This window comes from Desmodus rotundus, chromosome 8, assembly GCF_022682495.2.
Source record: "Desmodus rotundus isolate HL8 chromosome 8, HLdesRot8A.1, whole genome shotgun sequence".
NCBI classification, from domain to species: Eukaryota; Metazoa; Chordata; class Mammalia; order Chiroptera; family Phyllostomidae; genus Desmodus; species Desmodus rotundus.
In genome coordinates, this window is record NC_071394.1 from 18898627 (window position 1) to 18925491 (window position 26865).

Sequence of the window (26865 nt, forward strand, 5' to 3'; positions counted from 1 at the left end):
TATATGATTATTATAAAGTTTTTTGTCTGTCAAATGTGTCAGCTTGCTAATCCCAGTATGTGTGCCATCAGAAGTAAAATTCCATGCAAGTAAAAGGAAGGTCATGGCATCAATACTGAGTTCATCTCTGCAAGGACAGGTGCTCCTGCCAGTCAGGAAAGACTGTGCAAGTTCATGGCTGATATTCATATTCAGGAGTCAGTGCTAAGGTACCACCCTCCCCTGCAGGGATCCAGCCACAGTTTCTACTTTAAAGGCACAACACAACATTCTCAGGAGCCATTACAATCTCTCTGTCAAAAACCCTTCTCTTTGAAGGTCCCTGGGCTTTTCCAGAAACGTGTCACTGCATCTAAGGAGAGTTTTCACACACAGAACAGACTGTCTTTTGTTTTTGCATCGGTTTGAAAGTACGTATCTAGAGATAGAAATTGTATCAGTGACTTCTGTTTCCTGCCAAGATCACGTGAAAAGAACATATTACCTTACACCACTTAACAATATTGTTCACTCTATAAAAATAGGTGTAAACCCAGAATATCGAATACATAGCAGAAGGACATATGGGATCTGTGTGCGACAAGAAATAGAAAGGTGACGGATTCTAAATGACATCTGGATAATGGCTCAGCTTAGGTTTTACCATTTGGTCCAACTGCTCATCTTTACAGAAATGAAAACATATTTTGCATTCCATTTTTTAACTATAAATATTTTTAGCTTCAAATGTTTTGAATAAAAAATCATTGTCTTAAAATATTCAAAAAAGAACAGGCTGTCTTAAAGATTCAAATATGAGTCGAGAGCAGAATTATCTTAGATTAATATGAAAGCATTATATTCCATTATTGTTCATTTTTACTATCTGTTAATGGATGGCACATTGACTTTCTCAAGGCATTTGAACTTTGTATTTCTCTTCTTTGGCACGTGCATCCTTGAGATTTCTTTTGGGTTTATTGCCTCGCTTCATTCAAGTCTCCACCTGTTTATTCTCCTTGGACATTGTATCTAAAATAAATTTCTGCCATCCACCTGCCACTTTGTCTCTGTATTCTTACCCTGCTTTTTAAAAAAAATTCTTACAGCAACTATACACTACATTATATACTTTTAAAAAATGTCTTAATCTCTCCTGACCGCCTCTACTCTGACACTATATTGTTTTTCTGCTCAAAGGAAAGAGGACTTGGCACGTAGTAAGTGTTCAGTAAACACTCATTTAATGATTGGATTTTAGCAGAGAACTGTCATTTCCTGAATTTTTGTAGAGGTTGAACAACTGGCCAGCTTCTTGAACCCAGGGCCTATGCATTTTAATTTCAGGCTTTCCTCACATGGTGATGTTCTTGCCCACTTTGCTTGCTCAGACCTTTACAAACCATCTGAAATCAAGTTTGAAACTACCCTGAGAATCCCTAGGAGCGATACATAGGTGGAACACAAACAACAGATTTATATATTATATGGGTATTTTTATGCTGAGAGAGAACAAATTCTCTAATTATACTTTGTAGTTTAGACATAATCTTTGACTATTTATTGTCAGAATTTTGTACATAATGGTTGTATTTTCCCTGCTTTTACTGTTAAATGAATGCTCAGTTAACAGCTTAAGCCAAGTGAAGATCCAATTTAAATGAAAAGAAAACAGCTTTGCACATTCCTAATGATTTCCATCTCAATTGCATTGTTTCAGTTTCACAGTTCTTATTATACTGCTACCAACACTTCCATTTCTTTTTCTGCCATAGTAAAACACAATGAAATGCTCAGTAATTCTACATAAACTGGCACACTGGAATTAAATTGTTGACTTGATAGCAGCCCCATTAGACATGACAGGCAAGCTGCGCTTCGAGTAAAAATGGTCAGATACCAAGTTAAGGGATGTACATATTTAAATACCAGTATGTAAACAAAATTTAATGATTTTATACAAAGCTGTTCTATCAAGCCATTCTTAGGTAAATTACAATAAAGTACAGTGATTTTTAAAAGAACATTGGACTTGGAACAAATATAAAATTGAAAAATATGTTGAAGACTGAGTTTTCATCTTCTAAATTTGACCTTGTTATATTTCAGATTTCTTAAAATTTTTAGCCTCTTAAAACCTCCAGCGTTGCTCCCTGTGAGACACATACCAACAGCCCCTGCAGCCACTAACAGCACTCCCCATGTACGGCCTGAGGCCTAAGTGCTTGTGGTGCCTGGAGGTCTCTTTTGAAAAGTCCCTGAACCTGCCACTTACTAGCCTTAGGCAAAGAGCCTTTAATCAGCTGCTTATTCCGTTGCCCTATCTGGGTTTGCTTTTTCAAAGTTCTTTAGAGACTCAGAAAGAACTATTTTATTTAAATTGGCTCCATGGCAACACCTGTCTGTATCATCTTTCCTTGTAGTGGGAAAGAAATAGATGAAGAAATATATACAGGACCTGAATCATCATTCATTGATTGATTGATTCATTCATTCATTCATCCATCCACTCATCCATGAAAAAGTTGTTAAATACAATAATGACTAGCAATTATTAGCATCTGTATGAAGCATGATACAATAATGCATAGTAATTATTAACATTTGTATAAAGCACACTATTAAGCATTATCTCAATTAGTATTGACACCAATATCAAAAGTAGATACGATTATTGTTTCTTTTGTATACATAGTAAAGGCAGAATTAGGCTTTAGTTATTCTAAAGTTACTAAAGAAAAAAGCAGCATTAGGGTTTAAACCCAGGCGGCTTGATTCTAAAGCCTGTTCTCTTAATGCATATGTTATACAGTATAATACTGATCAAGAGAGAAATTGGTAACATAGCCTTTTTAAAATAGAAAACAAATGTTAGGTTAAGTAATATACATGTGAAGTCAAACTTTGTCAAACATCATGTATATGGTCAGGTTTGGGAACACTTTTTATAGTGCGTTTTGTTGGTAAACTATAAAATGATTAAAGTGGAATTAAACAGTTGACAGCTTGTTAGGAAAAGGCTGGGGTAAAGGAATGATGTGGGATTGGTAAAGAGTTCACTTATAACCCCAGGATGTACAGGGATGCACAACCAGTCATTCGGTATCGTACCCACAAACTCTTACTGAGCGCTTACTAAGGGCCAGGCACTGGCAGCAAAGCTCTGAACAAGGAGACCCCTGACTTAGGCAGTTGATAATTTCAGTGGAAACAGAACACATTACCAAATATATTCTCGTCTTCCAGACAGTAGTGAGGACTATGGAGGAAAGTAAGCCAGGGCTGGAAGTTAGGAGAAGACATCCAGAGCATGCTGCTATTTTATAGTTAAATGAAACAAAATGGAGGGTTATATAAAAGTCTGGGAGTGAGCGAGTTGTATACTGTGAGTTGTAGACTGCGGAGGCTGAATTTTCTCTAGCTAGTGTGGGGATTTATTGAGCTGGGTGGTGATGTGATTTTAGTTTCTAAAAAAATAATAATAATAACAATGGCTAGTATAAGGAGGGGTTGAATAGAAGCATTAAGATTGATTAGAAGCCTGTTGCAGTAGTGAAGAGGAAAGGTAATGGTGATTAGATAGGAAGGTCAAGGTCAGTGATGAGAATTTGTAAACTTTGAGATGTATTTTGAAGATAGAGTTGAAAGGTTTACTGATAGATTGAATATAGATGTAAATGTAAACTTGAGTGTAAGAAAGAATTGAGTTCTATATTTTTGGCCTAAGAACTGGATGAAATGCGGCCATATTTACTGAAGTGAGGAATAGTATAGATGGGAGAGGATTTTAAAAATATTGTTTTAGACATATTAATGTTGAGATATTTATTAGACATGTTATTGCAGAGTGCCGGGCAGAAGTCATGGCTAGAGATAAACATTTAGTACTTGTAATATATAGATGACATGGAAATGGATGCCGTCCTTGATAGCTGGTGGTTAGAAAAAGCAGAGAAGGCAGCCTAGGATCAACCCACAGAGTATTAAAGGATCAGAAAGGACACAATGAACTAAACAAACAAAAGAAAGTGACTGTAACCAGCAGCATAGGAGACAGCAGGAGAGTGTCCTGTTTGTTGACTAAGCAAAGAAAGACTAATGTGGATGGAGAGTTGGGCAGCAGGAGGTACTGTATTTTGCTGTGTACAATGTGCTCCTGTGTATACTGCATGCCCACGTTTTTGGCCCAAACTTTCAGGGAAACAATCTCTCATGTTAATTTTTTAATTCAATTTTTATTTATTTATATTTAGAAACAAAACTTATTATCATATTCTAGGGTATTATTTTGCACATGGATACCATTATTGCTTTGTAGAGTTACACTTTTAATGTATAAGGATAATAAAAGAATTTAAAACATTTATATAGATACAGAATTAGTACTACCCATGTATAACACATATCCTTATTTTACCTTCCAAAATTTGGGCAAAAAAGTGTACATTATACATGGCAAAATACGGTAGGTAATTACTCATTGATTGAGTAAAATGCAAAATAAGATTTGACCACCACATCACAACAAGACTATTCTGGTGACTTTGACATTGTCGTCTCAATAGAGTGGAAAAGACACAGGCCTGTGAAATGAGTAGAGGAGAAGAATGGAAAGTGAGGAAGAGGGGATGGCTTGTCACTGGGGCAGCGGGAAGGGAACCCTAGAATGTGGAGGGTAGAACAGTTACTCTCTTGGTACCACAGCCAACAGAGTTCGAGACAAAGAAAATGGATCACTTCATCTTCCCAGGTTTCATCTACTGGAAGAGACTAACATAAGGAATGTGAAACCATAGTACAACCTAAACTATGATAGAGGAAAGCACTTGGTGAACTATGGGACACTACAGGGCACTTAACACACAACGGAGGCAGGGAAGGGTTAGAGAGGTAAGGGTGACTTTGAACTTCCCACGGAGGGCAGGCCAGGTGGGAGAGGACCATCCAGTCAAAGCATTAAGAGGTTATATTAGTTTAGTAGGCTGAATGGAGATGGGGAATTTAGATAGTGAACTATTGGGAAATTATGGGTACACATAAGCCTGGAGCTATAGTTAAAGGCTACTTAATTAACTATATTTATCTGTAGAATTCAGGCAGTGGGGAGATGTCTTATGGAATTTCAGCAGTGAAGCAACATGATCAAATTTTCTTTTTCGAATGGTCATTTTAGCACTAACATGGGTACTATATTACATGGAAAATACACTGGTCACAAGGAAGACCATTGATGTGATTAATACAGTGACCTAGCAAAAAATGAGCGAAGGAGGGTAGTGACAGCGAATGTGGAGAGCAAGAGCATTCGTGAAGGACTTCCTTCGACTCAGGATCAGCACGTCATCAATCACTTCTTTTTCTCCTATATTTGGGGTGAATCTTTTTTATAGTACTTCCTCCACTCTTGGCATGTATTCTTAAATTATACAAAACTGTTGGTTTTCTTTTTAAAGGAGCTAAATTCTCTCCAGCCAATTTAACCTAAATGTGTATTTAACTCAATAATATATTGTATAAGAAAATACAACAAAATTACTTTCTCTAAAAAATATATTACCACACAATTAAAAACATTTGAGCACTCCAGATTTTTGCATTTGGCTTTGGAAGTGGCACAAAACTGTATCATTAACTTTTTAAAAAAATATTATGAAAGATCTATTTAGATATTTCAGCATTATAGCCAGACTAGTACAAATGCCCAAGGATAACAGTGCCATTGGTACCTAAATAATAAGAGTTGCAAAAGGAAATATGAGTTATTGATTTTTTTTCTGTTTTTGAAGTAATGAGCTAGCTCCTTCATGTACATTATCATGTCATATTTCCCACGGAAGCCCTTTGGAAACAATTGCATTACCATTTCACAGACAAGGTATCTGAGTTTCAGAGAGTTTAAGGAATATGTCTGACATCTCACAGTATTTAAAATTGTAAATTAGATCACGTGTGAACCAAGGTGATGCTATGAGAATTTTAATTCAAGATTAGGACTTTTGAGAGACAACTTTTTGACTTTACGGCAGGCCCAGGTACTTCTCTCATATAATACTTGTTCTGGCAGTAAGCAGGCTGACGCCCCACTGGGTATGTTCCTTCCGCCGAAGAACAGGGAATTTTGAATCCAACTACCAGGATTCAAATCCTAGCGCCTCCTCTTACTAGCTACATGATGTTGCATAGGTTATTTAATTTCTTTATGACTCCCTTTCCTCAGCTGTAAAATAGGGAATATGCTTGTTCATATCTCATTGCATTGTTCGAACTGTAATGAGTTAAACTATGTGAAGTGCTTGTCAGAGTGCCTGGCAAAGAATAAACTCTAGATAAATGTTATGATTATAACATGATTTTTATCATCATCATCATTACTCCTCAAAGGATGCTATTCCTCCTCACAGAATGCATGAAAGGAGAGGTAACAAATAAAAAATACTTTTTCAAAACAATTGTATTTAGAAATTTCTCATGTGAGTGTGTCCATGAACTTTTTAGTATTACACAATGAATGGCATGCTATCATTAAATTAATTATAGTATGATTTTAGATATGGAATTGTGAGGTTATCCATTAATGTGTCTAATTTTGAACATTTCTGTGGTATAGGAAGACTTAATGTTCTATTTTTCTTATGAATTTAAAAATTGTGATTTTTTAAATAGCGTGATTTGGTCGTATTTGCAAGTCTAGTATCTGTCCAACACATTAGCTCTCACCTTTTTTGTCTTATTTTGGGGTTTTTGCTTTAGAATTAACTTCCTCTCTCGGACTGCTTTACTTTTAGTGCCCTGTGGCGGGATTTTAACTAAGCGCAAAGGGACGATTTTGTCTCCCGGGTACCCTGAGCCTTATGACAACAATCTGAATTGTGTGTGGAAGATCACCGTGCCCGAGGGAGCAGGCATTCAAGTAAGGATATTTAAGTTTTACTTCTTTTCATGGTATGTGTGAAAGTGATCTTTTCAGAGGGAACAGAGTGTACCTTATTGCCGAAGGTATAGCCTTTTGCCTGGCATGGTTGAACTTAATAGAAAGCTACTTATTATTAAGTGTTTCACCTGCAAGTAACAGAATGACAATTCTAAATGGCATAAAAAGTAAGAAAAATGCGTTGCTCCACTTACAACATCGAGTCTTGGGGTAAGATGATTCAGGGGTTGGTTATTTCAAAGTTTCAGCTGGATCGTTCTGGACCAGGTTTTCCCCATCTCTCTGCTCTGCCGTCCCTAGCGTGTTGGCTTGGTTCTCTGGCCCCTGTTCTGGTGGTGGAGGGCTGCAACAGCCCCGAGCCTAACGGCCTTTACATAAAATATCCAACACCCCAAACTGAATGTCTCCATCTTATGTACCTTTAAAATGGGTAGAAGATCTTGTCAAGAAGACTTCCAGCAGACTTCCTCCCCTGTACTATTGATCAAAATTGTAAGCATATCCATTCCTAAGCCATGCACTAAGCAATAGCAAAGGGTTACTATGATTTGACTCACCCAAATCAATGCCATGTACCTGGACCAGGCAAGGGGCTCAGCCTTCTATGATGTGCACAGCTTTCCTTTAATTGAATAAAACCCATTCTCTGGTCACGAGGAAGAGGGATGCTATTCTATGAGACAACGGTGTCTGCCACATTGTTTCATTTGTGACCAATTTTTTTTGGTGGGGGTGTGATTTGACTGGTTATTCCATTTTACAAAGAGATTGTTTCCAGATAAATTGATGGCATTTTACTGTTGAGTAAATATACTCGTATACTCCAGGGAAGGTAATAATGCTTTATAAAATGTTACATAGTCTGTATTCCATAAAAATAACTTGATTACTTCTCCAATTGAGTCAGAAGGTTTTCCTTTAAGAACTTGAGATGTATTAGTTATGGAAAAAGTAGCCAAGGTATCATTAATTAGGTGAAGTATAATTTACAATAAAAAATCTAATTTTTAACTTACCTTTATAATATTTCTGGAAATTAAAAAAATTACTTGACAGGTTTCAGGAATCAAATAGGTCAGTAAGCCAAAAAGAAAACATGAAACATACATTTTTAGTGTTTTAAGGACATTAAAAATCAAGACTGTCGGTCTGTGCATACATTCTGAGTAACTCCTACCACTTTCTGACCAATTTGTAAACTCGGGAGATAACCAGTCATTCCTATCTTATAATCACTAAAATTAACAAGGATATTAGGAACAAAGAATTTAGGAACGGGGAAACTGAAACCTTTAGAATCTTTATAGAACATGTATTATGCCATCTGATTGTGAAGGTTACTTTAGCGCATGCTTTATGTTAGCATCAGCCTGTCCATTTCTATCTCACCTTAAATACTAAAACAGTGGAGTTTCCTTCTACTTCTCATTCTGTGTTTTTGATGCCTGCAATGTGGCTGCAGCATACAACGCTCTAACTGAGCCCCTCACGCAGTGAGCGCTCAGGACCTGGTCATCAAATCCATTGAGCTGCTCATCCCCTTGGGTCTGACAGTAACGTTCTGTCCTGGGGATTCTCCCCTCACTTTTCCAACACTTTTTCTCTTCTTGGTTTCCATGGCACCACTACTCTCTTGGACTTTGTTTTCTGTATCTATCGCTCCTGCTTGTACATCTAGGTGCATGGTTTCCTCTTCCTCTTCAAGTCCTCCAATGCATTTTTGAGATCGCTGGGCTTTTCCATCTCCTCACACCAGTCTCTCTGCCACCTGTCTGCTTGTACTGCTTCTGCTGCCAGAGCGTCCTGATGCCTGGGGCCTGAGTCATAATAAACCATCAGAAAACTTTTTTTTTTAATGAAGAACAGAACAAATGATCATTTCAAAGCTTAAATATATAACTCAGACCTGTTACCTAAGCTGTATGACCTACAGGATGTTGCAAAAGTAGGTTTACAGTTGTTCACATTGAAAATAATACAAAAATCAATAAATAATAATACAAGAATAATCTCTGTGTGTTTTGCACTTACAATTGTAAACCTACTTTTGCCCCACCTTGCATATCCAATGGCCCAACTGGGCATTTTCTGCTAAACTTCTTGTGGCATCTCAAATTCAACCCGTTCAAAACTGACTTCATGATTTTTTCTCAAAATGGAGACCCCCCCAACCCACCGTATGTTCTGCCCCAGAAGGAGCCCTTCATTCTTTCAGTTGCCCAAGCCAGAAATCTTGAAGAGTTTTCTTTGTCTGCTACTCTTCTGAATAAACTATGTCAGGTCTGTCTTTCACAAATCTAAGTATTTCTCTCCATCCAGACTTCTACCATTTAAGATTGGGTGACCATCATCCCTGCCCCAGGTTCTTACTGTCCTAGGGCAAATAGAGTAACCTTCTAAAGATAAAAATCTAATACTAGCGTTTTCCTGCTTATAATGCCTCAGTTGTCTGTGCCCTCCATCCTCTGTGCCTAGACACAGTTGATTATGCCCTTGTGCTCTGTCTCCATTTCTTGCCTCTTCTATTCACACTGTTTTCATTCTTTATAAAAACCTGGCCTTCTTGAGCCTCTGGGCCTCTGTGCATGTTTTTCCCTCTGCCTGCAACACACGCTACAATCTCCTTTGACTTGGCTTACTCTAATCATCATTTCTGTCTCAACTTAGGGTCAGTTTCTGTGGAAGACCTTCCATGAACTTGAGACAAGATTAAATTCCCATTTTATATGTTCCCAGATTCTTGTATTTTCATTGTCATCACATCTACTGTGTTTTACTGTTATGCCTTCCTTAGTTATAAGTTCATGAGAGTGGTAATCTAACTGTTTCAGCAGATAACACAGTGCCTGGCAACACACGCCCCACAAATATTTTGAGAAGGAGCTAAGGACTGCCGCCACAATCACTGAAGCTTTGGACTATTTTAAGGAGTTAACACAACATAATGAACTAATAAAAAGTCTGTGGAAAAAAGTATGTTATATATCACTTGCCCTAGTCAAATATTGTTCAAAACTGGACACACATAAATGACACTATAAAATTTTTCACTGAGAAAGCATTTTCTTTAATGAATCCGCTTTAGAAAACAATTTTGAGTTTAGCAGAGCATTTATCAAACTTATAAAATGTGAAGCATATTGAACTTATAATTTTAAATATTCTGAAGGACAACCAAACACTTATTTCTAATTAACCTCTTATAAGTATGCTAATTTTAGACACATCATTAAATCATAAAGAATTATATAATATCTGCATACACACATACATATGGATATATAACATATTTGAAATTTCACTGACTTCACCTAAAAGCTACCTGGCGGGTACGCCAGATTCAAAGCGATGCTTCTTTTTACTGTACTCTGTTGGGCTGAATATGTGTACGCATAAGGAATTGCATGAATGCCCAATAAATCCTATATGAGATGAAATGTGATAACCATTTGCGAAAAGAGAAGAAACATTTGAAATGCTGATGTACTTACAAATAATATAGGATGATTTAGCATCCTTTAGAAATAACCTCAACACACAGATCAATTTTTTTCTGTTAATATTATGTGAGAAGTTTGTGGGGAGAAAGATTTTCATTTGTTTGCCTATTCATTTTAGCAAAATATATTGGAGGAAGAATTCCAACGGGGCTACATTCAACAGTAACATATTTATGAAGCAAAGATAAATCTTTATGTGATAAACCATAGGGAAAAATAGTGGGTTACTTAATTGTCTTAATTTATAGAGTGGCCATCACTAACACATTTTACACAAAGCGAAATGAGAGTTGAATGTCTACGTGAGGGATATATACCTGTGATGGACAGCTCCTCCTAACGCGAAGTATTTCTGAACACTGAACCAGTTGCTTCTCTTTATCTTTTACTTGACTCTTGTTTGGCTTTTGTCCTAGTTTGTCTTCAGTCATTTTACTTGAGTTTTCTACATTTTATGTGTTTATTATGCCAAACTGCATTTATAATTTGACCAGAATCCTAGTAGTAAATCGTAGTAGTCTTCTGTGGCTGCTGTAACAAATTACCATGAATTTGATAGCTTGAAATGATATAAATTTATTCTCTCAGCCCTGGCTGGTGTGTCTCGGTGGATTGAGTGCCAACCCAGGAACCAAAGGGTCGCCGGTTCAATTCCCAGTCAGAGCACATGCCTGGGTTGCAGGCCAGGTGTCCAGTAGAGGGCACTTGAGAGGCAACCACACATTGATGTTTCTCTACCTCTCTCCCTCCCTTCCCCTCTGTCTAAAAATAAATAAATAAAATCTTAATTTTTTAAAAAAATTATTTTCTCATGGTACTGGAGGCTAGAAGTTCCATTCCAGTTCAGATGCACTGAAAACATGGTGCTGACAGGGCCGCATGCACAGCCCCCACCCTCCCCAGGCTGGACTGTGGACTGGGCGGGACAGTCCTTCCCTGCCTCTTCCGCCTTCTGGTGGCTGACTGCATTCCTCCAAATCTGGTCACATCACTCCAAGCTCTGCCTCTGTGGTCACCTTGCCTTCTCCTCCTCTGTCTGGGGCAAATCTCCGTGGCATCTTTCACATAAAACTAATCATTGTTATGTGAAATGCATTCAGAGCCCACCCAAATAATCCAGGATAATCTCCCTATCTCAAGATCGGTAGTTTAATCAATTGTGAAAGAACACTTTTCCATGTAGGCAATATTCACAAGCCCCAAGGGGTTAGAACTTGGTATCTTTGGGAGCCATTATTCAGTCTGCTGTACATTTGTACTCACAACCAGAAGTAGACACATTTTCTTCCTTCTACCAAGGTAATAGGTTTTTCTGGAGATGTCTACATTTCTGTTCTTACCACCAGTCTGATCTCAATGAGTCAGGAACAAAAAGATAAATTATTCTTTAATCTGATTTCTCACTTCCTTCCCTTGTTCAAGTCATGGGAAATCCAGTAACATTCCCTACAGCAACACATGTGACATCTTTCTCTGATTTCTCCTCTTCCTGTCTCCAGCCTACTTTAGTCTGTCATCGCTTCTCACACTGGCTGCGGCAGTCGACATTAGACTTGTCGCTTCACTCGCATTTCCTCTACCCAGTGCAGCACTGAACTTAGAGCGCAGTCCTAACTGTGCTCCTTTCACCTGCTCCTCAAACCTTCAGTGGAACCTTCTTCAGGTGCATAACTAATACGGTGTTCAGCCTTTACAGTCTCTTTTTGTCTCTCTCAACCTCTCTCTTAGCTAAGCTAAATTTAATTCTTAACACACACTGGGTGCTGTCCTAAGCTAAAATTAATTAATTTTATAGAAAATGTATGAACTAGATCACTTTACTAAAACGATTTATGTAAGTCATCCGAGGCAGCCATTTTCAACCTTTTTCGCTTCATGGCACACAAAAACTAATTACTAAAATTAACACTGAAAAAATTTGGTTTTTGCTAATCTGATAAAAAAAGAGGCATAATTTTGGTTTATTCACACTGGACAGTTACTGTTGTGTTGGCTGTTGTCATTTTTTATTTGACAGTCTAAGGGAAAAGAGGTCAGTGACCCTGATTAAATAGTCAGGTATTGCATGTTTCAAAATCTCTTGGGGCAGGACAGTTGAAAATCAGTGATCCAAGGCATAGAGTGATCAGCCACTCCTCCAGGTTTACATGCCAATAAAGCTCTGGAGATTCTTGCAAAACTCAAGAGCAGATGGAGCCAGGAAGTTGCAAACCCAGGCACTCTGACTCTACTATCTCTTTTATTTTTCCCCTAAACTCTCCTCTTTTTAAATTTCTTCTCCTTTTTCAAAGTTTGCATGCATATTTCCTCTTATGTAAATACCCTCCACTGTGGCTAAATTGGATTATTAATGGTTCACTAAATCCACCTCTTGGCTTGACTTCCCTACATTTTTACTAACTCAGTAATTCCTTTTGGTGGAAAACCTCTCAATACTTTTAGCTTATCTCAAATGTCCTTTCCTGCATAAATCCTTGATTTAATTGTTTTTAACTGAATGTGATCTTTTTTTTTTTTCTGAATTGAAGGGAAAGGAAAAAAATCAAAGAATAGGTCATTGTTTAAGGAGGTGATAATTATAGTGTAATCATACAGCTTTCATTCTGGTCTTCTTCCTGTCCTGGAACATTGCCATCGGGCAGAACGCCTGTCGCACAGGCAGGGTATCTGTTGCCATGTGGCACTCACCCCCCGGGAAGGAGGCACGAGCATCATTCACGTGAACGGAAGAATGGTGATGGACTCTTTGTGGATAAGACATATTTAATGAATGCAATCGCTGTAATTATTTAGCAAGTATGTTGTGCTTTCTTTAGCTAAGTACTTTAGAACGCTTCAGCCAAATAAAATCATGGACTTTATAATAAAGTTATTCCTTTTCCCATCTCCAAAGCTGTAACCTCTGTGATAAAACAAAGAGAAAAACAGGTAGCACCCACAGCTGTGAGGATCCTGCGGGTCCCGGCGAAGCTCAAGCTGTGCCAAGTGAAGTGCAACAAAGTAACACATGCCTCTTTCCTTAAATAAAATTTAAGACATGAGAGACTTATACTTCAGCATTTTTTTTTATTAACCTTACAGACTTTCTCAGTGATTATGATTCGTTCATAAAAATAATCTCCAAAAGATGTACATAAATTAGTTAAAAAGTATCATTTTGGCCATCTATACTGAGACCTATTAAATAGGTGCATAGGGAATAATAATGTTAAAACTTTTATGTCTAATAAAATAATTTTGTTTTATGTATTGAAAGTTTATTTAAAACTTGCAATGTTTTCTAGTAGAGTACCAAACAAAATGAATCATCTTTCAGCTATTTAATTAATCTAATAAACAATTTGATGGGGAAAAAATTTTAAATAGAAGATAAGAAATTGAACAAAGGTTATGCAAATAAATGAAAATATATTGTATCCAGGATAATTCTAGGAACATTTATAGCATAAGGTCCTGTATACTTGTAGACCACAAATCTGGTTATTTCCTAAGAGCTAACGCCAATGAGAAAACTCAATCAGTGGCAAGAGTCTAACACTCCAAAACATAAAAGTTAACCGGTTGTGTGGAGCAGGCATTGGGACTCTAGCACCGAGATCCTGGAATAACACAAAGCTGTGAATGAACAGAACACTCTGAGACAGGGAGGAACTCAGTGTAGCATCCACAGGGACACCGCTCGACGTCCCGTATGCTTTTCTCATGGCAGTCGCTCGTGTCGGTCAGAGCCATAATGCCAAAGATCAGTCCTGCGACATTCTTTGAGGAAGGGCCACAGTGACACACTCCAGGCTTTAATGCTCTCTTCTAGGGCGTGTAGATAAACGATAGCATATTTATTTTGTTAGAAACGTGTGTTCTTACCGGCAGTTGTTATTTCACAGGTACAAGTTGTCAGCTTTGCTACGGAGCATAATTGGGATTCTCTGGACTTTTACGATGGCGGAGACAGCAATGCTCCAAGGCTTGGAAGTTATTCAGGTAAACACGAGAGCTGAGCTTATTTAAAATACAGTTATACTCAGTAATTTTAATATCTCTCTCTCTCTAAAAAATGCTCCCTAGAACTCTGACTTGGTGGTTTTAATTTGCTTTTTAAGAACTATAGGCAATGAACTAAATCACAAAGGTAGAAGTTTGAAAGGCTTTAAAGGTAATGAAATAGAAATCGCTGTTTAAAACCTTACTATATTTTTTACTATATTTGCATAATTATTTATTGATGCTTGTATGTTAAGGGTAGCATTTTCCCCTGTTTCATCAGTGATATGTGTGTCGTGCCCTTTACCCTTAAGAAAAAAAAGAGTGAGCAATAGTAGGTAAACATTAGATGGTACCCGGTAATTATGGTATGTCCACTTAATAGAATGTTATGTAGCCATCAAAATAATTAAAGAGACTGTGTAAAAACGTGGTACAAGCTATAATGTACTATTGAGTGCCAATAGAGTATATAATTATTTCTATGAAATGAATAAAATTATATAAAATTAATGTATACACGTGTACCAAGATTAGACGCTTTTAAAATTTAAGATTTTTAAAGGTAATTTATGTAATAATCCAACAGGTTCTTATAGCATGTAAGAGGTTAAATGAAGGTTTACTTTAATTTTAACTATGCATTTTACATTAACTTTAATTATACTTTTAAACTCTAGAAATATGAACATAGTTAAACTGTTAACTTACATGTTTTAGATACACTGCAGTAAGTTTGAATGGATTTTCAAAAATTGTTTTTTTAAATAGAGCATTATAACCAGTTTTTTAGCATCATCATTGAGAAAAGAAAAGAAGACATATTTAGAGTAGGAGTGATTTGATTAAGACTTAAAATATATTTTAGATATTGAGACAAAACTTTCCTGAAAAAATATTTACAAAATTTTGAGTATACATTTGTTTATAATAGATTAGGTATAATATGTTCCTAACAATGGATGCTAAAGTAAAGATGATAATAGTGATAAATAACACACTCATGATAACTGAGTGTTAGCCATGTGGGAGGGAGGCTCATCATAAACTTCTCATTTGATCTATCCAGCGGTCCTCATAGGTGACTGAAGCTTAGAGAGATGAAATTGCCCAGGGTTGTATTGTACAGTTAAAGTTAGAATTCGGCTAGGACCCAGCTGGTATGACTCCAGAGCCAGAGGACTGAGATTTAGGTTTTCTAAGGGTTGAATGGCCGGTTAAGTGATCTTTGAGATTTTATTTCCCCCTGTCTTCAGTGATTCACTCTGGAAACTACAGACAAAGTTCAGGAAAAAAGAAAAAAGGCTATTGTGTGTTCTGTGATGAGTTTGTTGCGAGATTTCTTTTGTAGAAGAAACAGTGGTTAAGGTCCACAGAATTGTGCAAAGTAAGTGTAAAGTAACTGGTCACGTACCAAAAACTCTTTGCACACTATCAGCTGATATGTTCATTGGACTTTATCTTAAAACACAGAACTGACATTTATTTTTATGCTTGTTATTTGAAACTGCTTGAGTTGTAATCTTAAGAGTCTTAAACTATTACTCAATGTCACATAGTCAAGAAGTATTTGGTTTAAACACGTATTTTATATTTTCACTCAGTAATTGAATAAAGTTGATTGCCTTTAGAAATTTAGAAAACATCGTTATGATGCATTTGCCGAAAGACAAGGCTAACGCTAGCTCATAAATGGGATTTTTTTAATGCTACCTATCAGCTTTGCTATCAGAGTATAAGAAGCATCAACGTACTTGATCTGATATAAAATAACATATATTTTAATAAAGGACAATAAATGAATATATCCTCTGAAGCCTTATGTTAATATACCATAAAAATCACATGCAAACTTTAAAATTGTCTGTATGAAATATTGAAGTCCACCTGAAATTCAGAACATTTAATTTAGGTGACCATAACATTTACTACTTTAACTTTTACCGGCTCTCTTTGCTCCTGTTTTTAGGGAGCAATCTAAAGTGATCTCAAAGGTCTGTCCCCTTGGAGATAATTAGAAACAATAAAATGGGAGAAATACTTTTAAAAACTCTTGAAAAAACTTAACAAATACATAATTTTAGTGACAACCTGTTGGCTGATTAACAGTTAACTTACTTAGTTTTATTATGGTTTTTGTTGTATGAACATTGACCTGCCTTTTCAACGACCGTTTCAGGAACAACGATACCTCATCTTTTGAACAGTACGTCTAACAATCTGTATCTAAATTTTCAATCGGACATCAGTGTTTCAGCTGCAGGATTTCACCTGGAATACACAGGTAAATGTAACATGTTGTGCTGTTGAGGAAAGTTAAGAACAATTATATTAAATTTTAAATATTATGTTTGTGAATATAGAAATTAACTGGAATTTGTCAAAAGAGAACATTTGACTTATTTTTTAAGATTTTGATGACGTGTTCCTTGAATTCAGTTACAAATCAATGTGTGTGAAGTTCTGATTTTCCTCAGAATTTACAAGTTCTTTTTCAATTTTGAAAACACTGAACATGAAATCCATGCTCTTAAGGAAATTTTTAAGTGCACAGTACGGTAGAATTCACTCTGGCCACAAATACAGCAGCTCTCTAGAACTTTCTCATCTTGCATAACTTCAACTTTATTCTTGGTGCATGGCAGCTTCCCACTTCTTATTCCGCTCAGCCCCTGGAACCAGCATTGTACTCACTGCTTCTGAGAGTTCACCTTTTTGGCATCCCACGTGTCAGTGAGAGTGTGCAATATCTGTTTCCTCTGTCAGATTTACTTACTTAGCGTAACGTTCTCAAGGTCCTTCCATGTTGTTGCAAAAGTCAGGATATCCTTTTTTCCCATCGTTTAAATAACATTCATATATATATATGACATATATATATATATATATATATATATATATATATAGTGTCTGTCATTTATATATGAATATTATACATATGTATAGAAATCACACGTCTTCATTTCTCCATGTATGGACAGACACCACTTCGATTATTTCCATATCTTAGCTGTTGTTAATAATGCTGCAATAAATATACAGTACCAATGTATTTTGGGGATCCTGATTTTATTTCCTTTGGCTATAAAACCAGAAGAAGTACTACTGGATTATATGATACTTCTATTTTTAATTTTTGGAGGGGCCTTTATTGTGATTGTGCCAATTTACAAGCTCATCAGCAGAGCACAAGGGTTCACTTTTTGTCACATCCTCACCAATACTTGTTGTTTCTTACTGTTTTGTAATGTATCATTGTAATGTTAATAGATTACAAATCAAAATATATTTATTCATTTATTCTTCATTCAACCAATAAATCTTTGAAACACCTACTAAATATCACATACTATGCTCAGCATGGGGAATGCAAAGATAAATATGTCACAGAATCTTTTTTGATGAGCTCTCAGTGTAGAAGAGACAAAGAAATAAAGCAAAACACAGTGTTCTGAATACGGAATAGAGATATTTATGGTAGAGTGCATAAAAGCAACAGGTAATCAGCTTCACTTATGAAATTCAGGAAATATTTCAAGTAGGAGGTGACACTTTGGCTGTTCTTAATAAACAAGTACAAGTTTTACAATTCGACAAGAGTGGATATTTTCAGCATGAGAACTTTGGGTTCTGACAGTGCTATGACAGATGAGGCCAGACCCCCCAGAAACCAGAGTTTATTTAGAAACAATTATATATTTATTCTTACATGTTTAAACTGTAGTCACCATCAGCATACTTTCCATTTGATGCAATACACCTAGCAAGGTTTTTCTTTTCCACAACCCCAGTTTTTGAACTGTCGATTTCGATGCCTTTGAGTGCTTCTGTCATTTTTTTTTTCACCTCTTCCACATCAGCAAAGAGTTTCTCTTTGAGGATCTTTTTTTTTTTTTCATCTAGGGAAACAATTAAAAAAAAAGTATCTCTGGGTGTGATCAGGTGAACAGGGAGAGTGGGGCATGGGGATCATGCCATTTTTGGTCAAAAACTTCTGAACACTCGGCACACTGTAGGCAAGTCCACTCGTAAATCACCCCTCATGAAATGGGCAAACATGTTGAAAGAGTCTTCAAAAAACATTCACTGAAGCCGAATGCAGCCTCTCACAACAACGCCAGCAGTACACTGATACAGATGGGTTCCAGAACATGCACCTGGCAGGGAAGCCTGTATAAGGGTCCCACCCTCCAGAAGATAAGTCCAGATTTGGTGGGCACCCCCCTCTGTATGGCTTGTTAGGAGAATTGCAACAGTTCAGTAGGACTAAGCTAAAGTGTAAGGCAGCACAAGGAACTACTGTTTATATAGGTAGGACGACTCCTGAAAGTTACAGGATGTCATGATCAGAAATTTAACTTTTTTGTAAGTGATGCAGTTAAAAGCAGCATATGTTTTGATGTTTATTCATAATCACAAATAAATTACAACAACTTTTTTAAAGCCCCTTTATATGACTTTTGCATTTCTAAAATGTTTTCTTAAATGCCAAGAAGGTCCTTTATTGGTATATGATAGATAATATAAGAATATTACAATTTAATGGGATAACTTATCCAATGATCTATAATATTTTTCAAACTGCTCTTTTGGTTAGAAACTCTTAATTATGTTCAATAAATGAAGGAAGTTGAGCCATATCCTACTTATCAAATATTAGGCATTAGTATACATAGTAGCTTATCTTTTAGATGAAGAACTGAGAGTTTAACTACTGTTAAGGAAAATAAATGACTACTGGATTTAAATGTTGCAATTTTTGGTCTTAAAAACTACAATCTTTTGGCAGAAAAGGCATACACTAAATATAATTTAAGCATCTTTAATCATGATCTTTAATTTAAGAAGTCAAGCACCTAACTGTGTCAAGGGACGTCTGATTAGAATTGTAGGGGGATTGGTTATGAATGAGATACGCCTCTGTCCTAATCAAGGTTAACCTTATGTCAAATATGGATCTTTGTCTATATTTGTGATTATTTATCCACTATAAAAAAACAGTTATTTCTATAAAATGAGCAGTCAAGAAGGAATGCTGATACTTTCTAAAGTACTTATCTGATTTGAATTCAAGAAATGTGGGAAGAACTCACCATTGCTAATGAATAAGTGTAAGAACAAATGGTGTATCGATGTATTTGTGTGCAGTTGCTTTAAATAAGACCAACAATACTCCTAATGGTCTAGAGGCTTCTCACAGGGAATGGCATTTAACTTGTTAGCTTTCAGTTCACATAATCTCAAGTACATGTCTACAAAGTCAGGCTTTGTGTTCCAACTGATCCCCAGATACTTCCTAAGAATCGTTGTATAGATGGATTTTCCACCCAAGAGAAAGACAAACAGAAAACTAAGCACCATATTTAGATGGCATGACAATATGAATTGTATTTTGCAGAAACCAGAAAGTGGAATATTATCAGAAGATGATAAGATGATCACCAATTTTTCTAAACTTTTGAGGGGCCTAAACTAAGACATTGGAATATTTGCTGACTGTTTCCTTTTAATTGGAACGAAATTCTAAAAACCTTCCTGGATTAAATATAATTTAAAATATCAGGATTACACAAATTCTATAGAATTATATTAAAACATGATTTTTTATCAAATCAAAACAAAGAAGTGAAAATATTCTCCAGGTGTTTTTAAAAAGACCTCTTTGGAGGGAAAAATTAAATAGTTACAGCTGAGTAATATTGTCACATAAAAATACTCCAGTTGCATGTGCTGTTTTTAACAAAGTGAGTGAATTTAAATTTAAATAGGAACTATAAATAAAAACTGAAGAAGTATAAAGAAATAGCAGAATTACAAAGCCTAGAAAAAGAGGGGCAAGAAAGACAAGAGGGACAGAGAAAGAGAGTAGAAGAAAGAAAAAAATGATAGATTTAGTGAAACCAGTGCCAGAGGATGCCTAATATTCTTTAAATTAATTAGAAGGGTTTTGGACTATTCTTCATGTTTTCAAATCCATTGTCTAATTAACATTGACATTAACATAGTAATTGCAAAATATTAAGTGAAAGGGAATGGGGGGAGGTTAAACAAGGAAATTGGAAATACAGCTTTACAAATTAAAATAACTAATAACTGATGCTCTCGTCCCTAAGGTCAAATTTATGAAACAAGCAGTGGCAGCACTTTTGGCTGCTCTGCTAATGGCAGAGTGAAAAGCAGGTACATGCCATGCCCTTGGTGGGACAAATACTGTGTAGAGCAGCTGTGGTTTGGGTAGAGGGTCCAGCAGGTCGAACGCAAAGGCTGTCTGATCACTCAGTGCCCTGGAGAAGGGCACAGTTTCAAGGAACTCCAGGGACTACACCTAAACATAGTGGCTTTTTTTTTTTTTGGCAAATAATCCATCTTATTTTTTGGAAAGGGAATCATAATTTCTGTCGAGTTTCAAAATAGTAATTTCCCTTAGTGGACAAACATCAATTTTGTTCTAATGTAAGAATCTGTTCTCTGGTGGAGGCAGGTTAGATTAACTAGACATAAAAATTTTAAAGAACTTTATATATTGAGAAGCCCCTGAAGTCACTGGGATATGAGAACACAATATGAAATATGAGATACGAGAACACAATAGCCTCTACAAGAGAAAACTGTATATTTTAATGAATATAAAAAGGACTAAAAGGAAACAAAAGTTAAACCCTTGCTTTCATGCTAAGTAAAAGTGTAATGCTTAAGCAGTCGTGTTCTGGACAAAATACTTGTGTGTGTTTTAAATACAATGGTTATAGTTACTTTTCTCCATGGAGCATGCCTATTTCACTGCACATCTTTGGTATTTCATTTGTGACAGTCTCTAAGATAAAAGTTCTGCCCACAGGGTAACATAAGGAAGGAATCACAACAGGCAAATAACAGTCTCATAATCACACTCTGAATACCGGCAACAGATGCAGAAGACATCAAGGTTTGCTATAGAAAGGATAGTTTTCATGTGTTCTTTTAAAACCAAGAAAGTAAACTCTATATTCCTAAAGGAGTATTTTAAACAGTAAAGGTTTCAGGAAACATGGCAGTGTCCTGTCGTGGGAAAGGAAATTTGGCTGAGATTCCTTCTAGTGAGTAAGGTTTTCAGGAAAAAAAATACAAAAATGTAGATTATTTGATGGCAGTTACTAGATAGATATGCCTTGCTTTTTATTTACTTAAAAAAGTAAGTGCTAACAAATAGACTGATTTTTATCTATAGTGCTCTTTTGCACTTTGAATTTGAGGTCATAACATTTAACTTGGGAATACCTGATTATTATTATTAACAATATGAAACCAATCTGATGTTTCTTCTGCCCAGTCTGTTCTTCACATGCCTTGGGAGGCATGAGGAAAACAAGGCAAATCTCCCATAGTTCCAGAGTTGAGAGGATGCATCTCTCTGCTCAATAAAAAGAAGCTGGAACATTAGTTAATAGTCTGCTTAGTATTTTGCTTTTTTCTAACTTCAGTTATCAAAAGTTGCCATGAAGCTACATCATTCTTTTTGTTGAGAAACTGTGCTGATTTGGTAGTTATGTGAATAGATGCAGCTGCTCTGAGTTAACATATTATTTCCAATATTTTTTAATGTAAAGTATAAAATTTGTCTGTCCCCTAATTCTACAAGATGGTGGGAATCCATTTTTAAAATGACAATTCGTGGGGTTTTTTGTCTTCAAATACATGTGATGCTGATTGTAATTATATGTGTTGCATAAACCTATTCATTGTAGGGAAAATGTCCCTTGTACGTGGAATGCTGTTAAATATATCAATTGTTAGCCGGCTTTCATGAAGTGAATTTGTAATTTCTAGTCTCTCAGCCCCTTTGATTCTGGTAAAGGCTCATCATTGATCATTTGGAAATAACTATTTGATTGTTATATGTATATGTAAGTTCCTTCACATTTCCTTAAATTTGTTGAGAAACCCATTTGAGTCTCAATAATGGAAATTCCTAGAAGTAAAGTAGAATATCTATAAATCAATGAATAGTTTTTGGGTTTGAACTTATAAAATATATATGTTTTAAAATGGGAAAATACAAGCAGTAACGTTGTTTGCAAATGTAGGGGTGGTCAAGTATCTCAGGATATCTCTGAGGAAGCCAAAGGCAAGAGTTACTGTGACCAGACTAAAGGGGTGCATTTGCCTGTGTGCAGCAAAGCCCAATCAGATGCAAACAGGAGTTTGCTGCCAAGAAAGTAAACATTTCTTTTGAAGGAAGTGGTACCACGCCCGGTCACAGGTGAGCTTGTGCTCAAAAACCTGGCTCCCAATGGCTTCCTGGGGATGAGCTGGGTGGTGGGCTCTCCTGGTTGGCTGGGGCCAGGATCCTTGTGTCAGGTCCTGACGCCAGCTATGGCATTGTTCTGTTCTGTCTGGTTTCATGAGGGAGTGGTTCCTAGGGTCAGTCCACTTTCTTCTGCCTGGGGTTGAAATACAACTGAAGTCACGATGTTATCTTTAGATTGACAGATATTCTTTTTCTGTGATCAACAGACCTGAGGCTTTGTTCTTGAAACTACTTGAAGCTGATCAGAACCTCTTGTCCTGAGGGCTTATTAGTTGAGGAAGGGAATGGAATGCGAGGGCAGAAAGGAGAAAGAGCCATGTTAAAGAAAAGTGTTTCTGTGCCGTTACATTACCATAATGAAGACGTTCTTAATTTGGCTGTAAATCCTGAATTTTCCCCTCATTACCTACAGAAGGAAAATGCAACTCTCTATATTGGCTAAGATTATAAGGCTGTTTACAATCTATACCCTACCTTCCTTTTCAGCTTCATTTCTTGCTGCGTTTCCCCAAATTCTACATTTGTTTTCGGGAATAATACTTCTCTTTCCATAAGGAGGGAAAACCACTCAGAACTCCATGCCATTTTGTTTGAAAGTATATCATACTTACCTTCTCCCTTATTGTCATAAATCAATAAAACATACATTTTTAATGCTTACTTATTTCCTATTAAATAATTAGTTAAAGAAGGAACAAACAACCTTCATTTAGAGTGATTATTCTACTACACCGTAATCCTCGTTAAACTAACTCTCCTGGACCGAAACGGGTTCCTTTAGATCAGAACATGGTTATGTCGCTAATTGATCTTAGCATGTCCAGCATCTAACGTGATACAGAATATACAGTAGGTGCTCAGTAATTGCTTATTTAATTGCTTATTTGCCAGAATGAATGGTACCTGCATGTCAGATTCCATTAAACATGTTATCGTTTAATTTACCATTATTCTGTAGGCTAAAACGTCCTAAGTGGTATCCATTATTGAATATCCAATTAGTTATCCACAGTAGCGCTATATTAAATGTTAAAGAAGGCAAAGATAAGTAAAGTAAGAAAATGTTAAGTATCAAGATAAATATGAAGGAAGCCTGCACCACCTGTTCCTAAACCACTGCTGCCCACAGGAGATTAATAAATGTCAGAATTGTTCCTTCTAAAAAGACTTATCCACAAACAGCCAAGTTACATGTTACAAAATAGGTAATTGTTTAGTTGAATAATAAATTCCAAGGTACATTTTACCAGAAAAAAGTCTGCATGCTTACTATTGTAGTTTTCTTCATTTTCACACTAGACCAGGGATGTCAAACTAATTTTCACTGGGGGCCACATCAGCCTCCTGGTTGCCTTCAAAGGGCCGAATGTAATGTCAACTACTCTTTAACAGTTAAGGAGTAGTTACATTTACACAGTCCTAAAATTAGTGTGCAATGCCAAATGGTAATTCTAGTACCTTAAAATACCCTCAAAGGTACCATAAACACAGAAATAACAGTTCTTTCTTTTGTACCTATTGTTTAGAGAGAAATTTTAAACCCAAGACAGGCAATATATTTAAAATAACAAGATCTTCACTCAATGAATACAACCTCTTGCTCAAAGACATGATTCAATTTCTGTTTCTTTCTCACATGAACGCAAAGCCCGTGCTTTTTGTCTTCATTTTCAATAAGTTTATACATGGGTTGTCATGTAAAATTAATGAAGGAGTGTTTCCTTTTATAGGACAATGTTACTGAGAGTCTTAGTAGTAATACGCTTTATTCTTCCTGTTTCCCTCTCTCAATGCGTTAAAGCCTCCTTAAATCATTATTAAATACTAGGAAGTGATATACATGTAATTATATAATCAGAATTATCTGACATAAATCATACGATTAGCAACATTTTCTACTCCAGATTGATTCCCTTCTAAACAGAATTGGAGAGAATTATATGTAATTACAAATAAATGTTAGAATGATGAACTGAGGTTTTGATGTTTCAGGCAGTGTAATTGCCTACAGTAATTCGACACCAGACTTAACTCTGTAGCTTCTGATAAGGATTTGTCCCTGGATTTGTTTCTGTTTGTTTTTAGCTACAGCAGCAAATTAATTGATCCAATTCCCATTAAAGAAAAATTCACTCAAAGAGCATCTTTGATTGCAAAGGGCCTAATTTTATAAAATTTACACTTGTGAAGCTGAAAATGATAATATTTTGATTGCCATGGTTAAGCATGAGTGAATCCTTTGCAACATTTTTACAAAACTTCTTTTTCTTTGTTCATTCCTATAAATAATAACTTACTGGTTTGTTCACTTCAAAAGAAGTAAAAAACTAATTCTTAAATGAGACATTTTAAAATTATTTTTAATTCTCAGAGGTTTATTTGTGTGAGTAAAATCTGTCTATAAAATATGAACTGCACTGTTTTCAAGTATTTCTATTTTATTTCCTCTAGTACACATTTAAAAAGATGCAAAAAATTAGAGGCCATTATATGACTTGTCTTGCGTATCTGATCAATTCTTCATCTTAATTTCTTCCCTGAAACAATCATATTCAATGGGTTAGCTGGTCCAACTCAATTATTTTTAGGGAGTATGTTCTTGTACCCCCAAATTCTCTGCTAGTACTAATTTATCCAATAGACAAGGGATTTTATTACTTACAAAAATAATTTATGTTCATTGTAGAAATTTTAGAAATGCAGAAAAATACAAGGAAGGACATACAAGCCACGAAAATCTCATAATCAAGAATATTCACTGCTAACATTTGCCATATATCCTTTTGGTCATTTTTCTCTGCTTATATACATCTAAGAATTTTTAAGTTGCAACATTGTTGTTACATAGTTTATAAGAGTTCGTATTACTTTTTAAAGTTAAAACTCTTCCATAATGATTTTATTATGTATTATCCAACAACCTTGCATAAAGTGAGGCTCTCAATGTCTATGGCGTCACTGGCTCAGTTTTATTTATCCCCCTCCCAGAGGAGGAAATCGACACATCTGGTCATCGGTAGCTTTCCGTGTATATGATGATGGATAGAGAACTTGATAGAAAGGAAAAGAAATGAACATGTACAAAATTTGGCCTTCTTTTCTTAGGCCAAATTTTTCTAAAAATACATGTAACTTTCCTATTTCATAACAATGACTGTGAGAATGACCTTAGTGGGGAAGAGTAATAAATTGCCCTGTTCAGGAGCCCTAGGAAGCCAAAGAAATGTAAAATCATATTGACAAGACACATGTCTGTATCATAACTTACTTGTTTCTTATATTTAGTAATTCCTGGAAAGGGCTCTATGAAATCAGCTACATGTAATGTGTAAGGCCCAATAATATGTATTAAATAAGATTAAAATAATTCTAAGTTTTTGTGTCTTCTTGGATCACACAATATAGTTGGGGAAGTGAGACTTTGTCCCTTAAAATTTCAAAAGTAGGTCACAATTTAATGGTAACATCTTTTCTAGGTCCATAAATTCAAGATTACCAAAAAAAAAAAACCCCAAGAAAAATAGAACATTTTATATGTTTAGAGACCTAGCTAATTGAGGCACTGGGCACTGGGATTCCATTCCGCAGACTTTCAGGACTGCCTCAAATGCATTTCCAAATGAACAATTAGCTCCTCCTCTTTCTGCCTTACTTCCTGATCTAATCATAACTCTATCAAGTTACTGCCATTATACTATTTCCTATCCTTAAATGCCACCTAATTAGGCATGACTTTCAGCTACTCTGACCATTCATTGTATTATTAGGTAGAGAAAGTATCTTCCATTTGCAGAGATAGAAATTTGTATTTATTAAGAAAAAGTTACAGTAAGAATTACTTTCTTTCATATACTATTTATTCATCCTTACACCCAGTGTTTATTGAATGCTTCCTCAAGATGCTGTGCTTTCAGCTGCTCTTATGGAGCTTGTGTCCTGAGAGAGGAGATCAATCTTGAAAATGAATCACAAAATTATTTACTCATTATTATTTTATGTTCAGTGCCACAGAGGAAATGGAGAAGTTGGTGATGTGAGAGGATCTATCAGTGGGAAATCATGTCGTCAAGAAGTGAACTAATATATGAAATATCGTCATACTTTAGGATTTTGTTTAAATGCATTTTTATGAAATGAATATATATATAATTTTGGAGTGATGATTGCTTAAAATGTGAATTAAAAAG

General features: G+C 35.9%; 1 protein-coding gene across 2 annotated transcripts in view; it reads left to right on the forward strand.

The window, feature by feature from the left end:
- Positions 1 to 26865, forward strand: part of CSMD3 (CUB and Sushi multiple domains 3) — an 885055-nt gene that overhangs the window by 736512 nt on the left and 121678 nt on the right. For both annotated transcript variants that reach the window (XM_024572155.3, XM_045181698.2), the window contains 3 exons: positions 6765 to 6889; positions 14295 to 14391; positions 16571 to 16675. In XM_024572155.3, coding sequence (XP_024427923.2) covers positions 6765 to 6889; positions 14295 to 14391; positions 16571 to 16675 — 327 coding nt within the window. The remainder of the gene's footprint in view (positions 1 to 6764; positions 6890 to 14294; positions 14392 to 16570; positions 16676 to 26865) is intronic.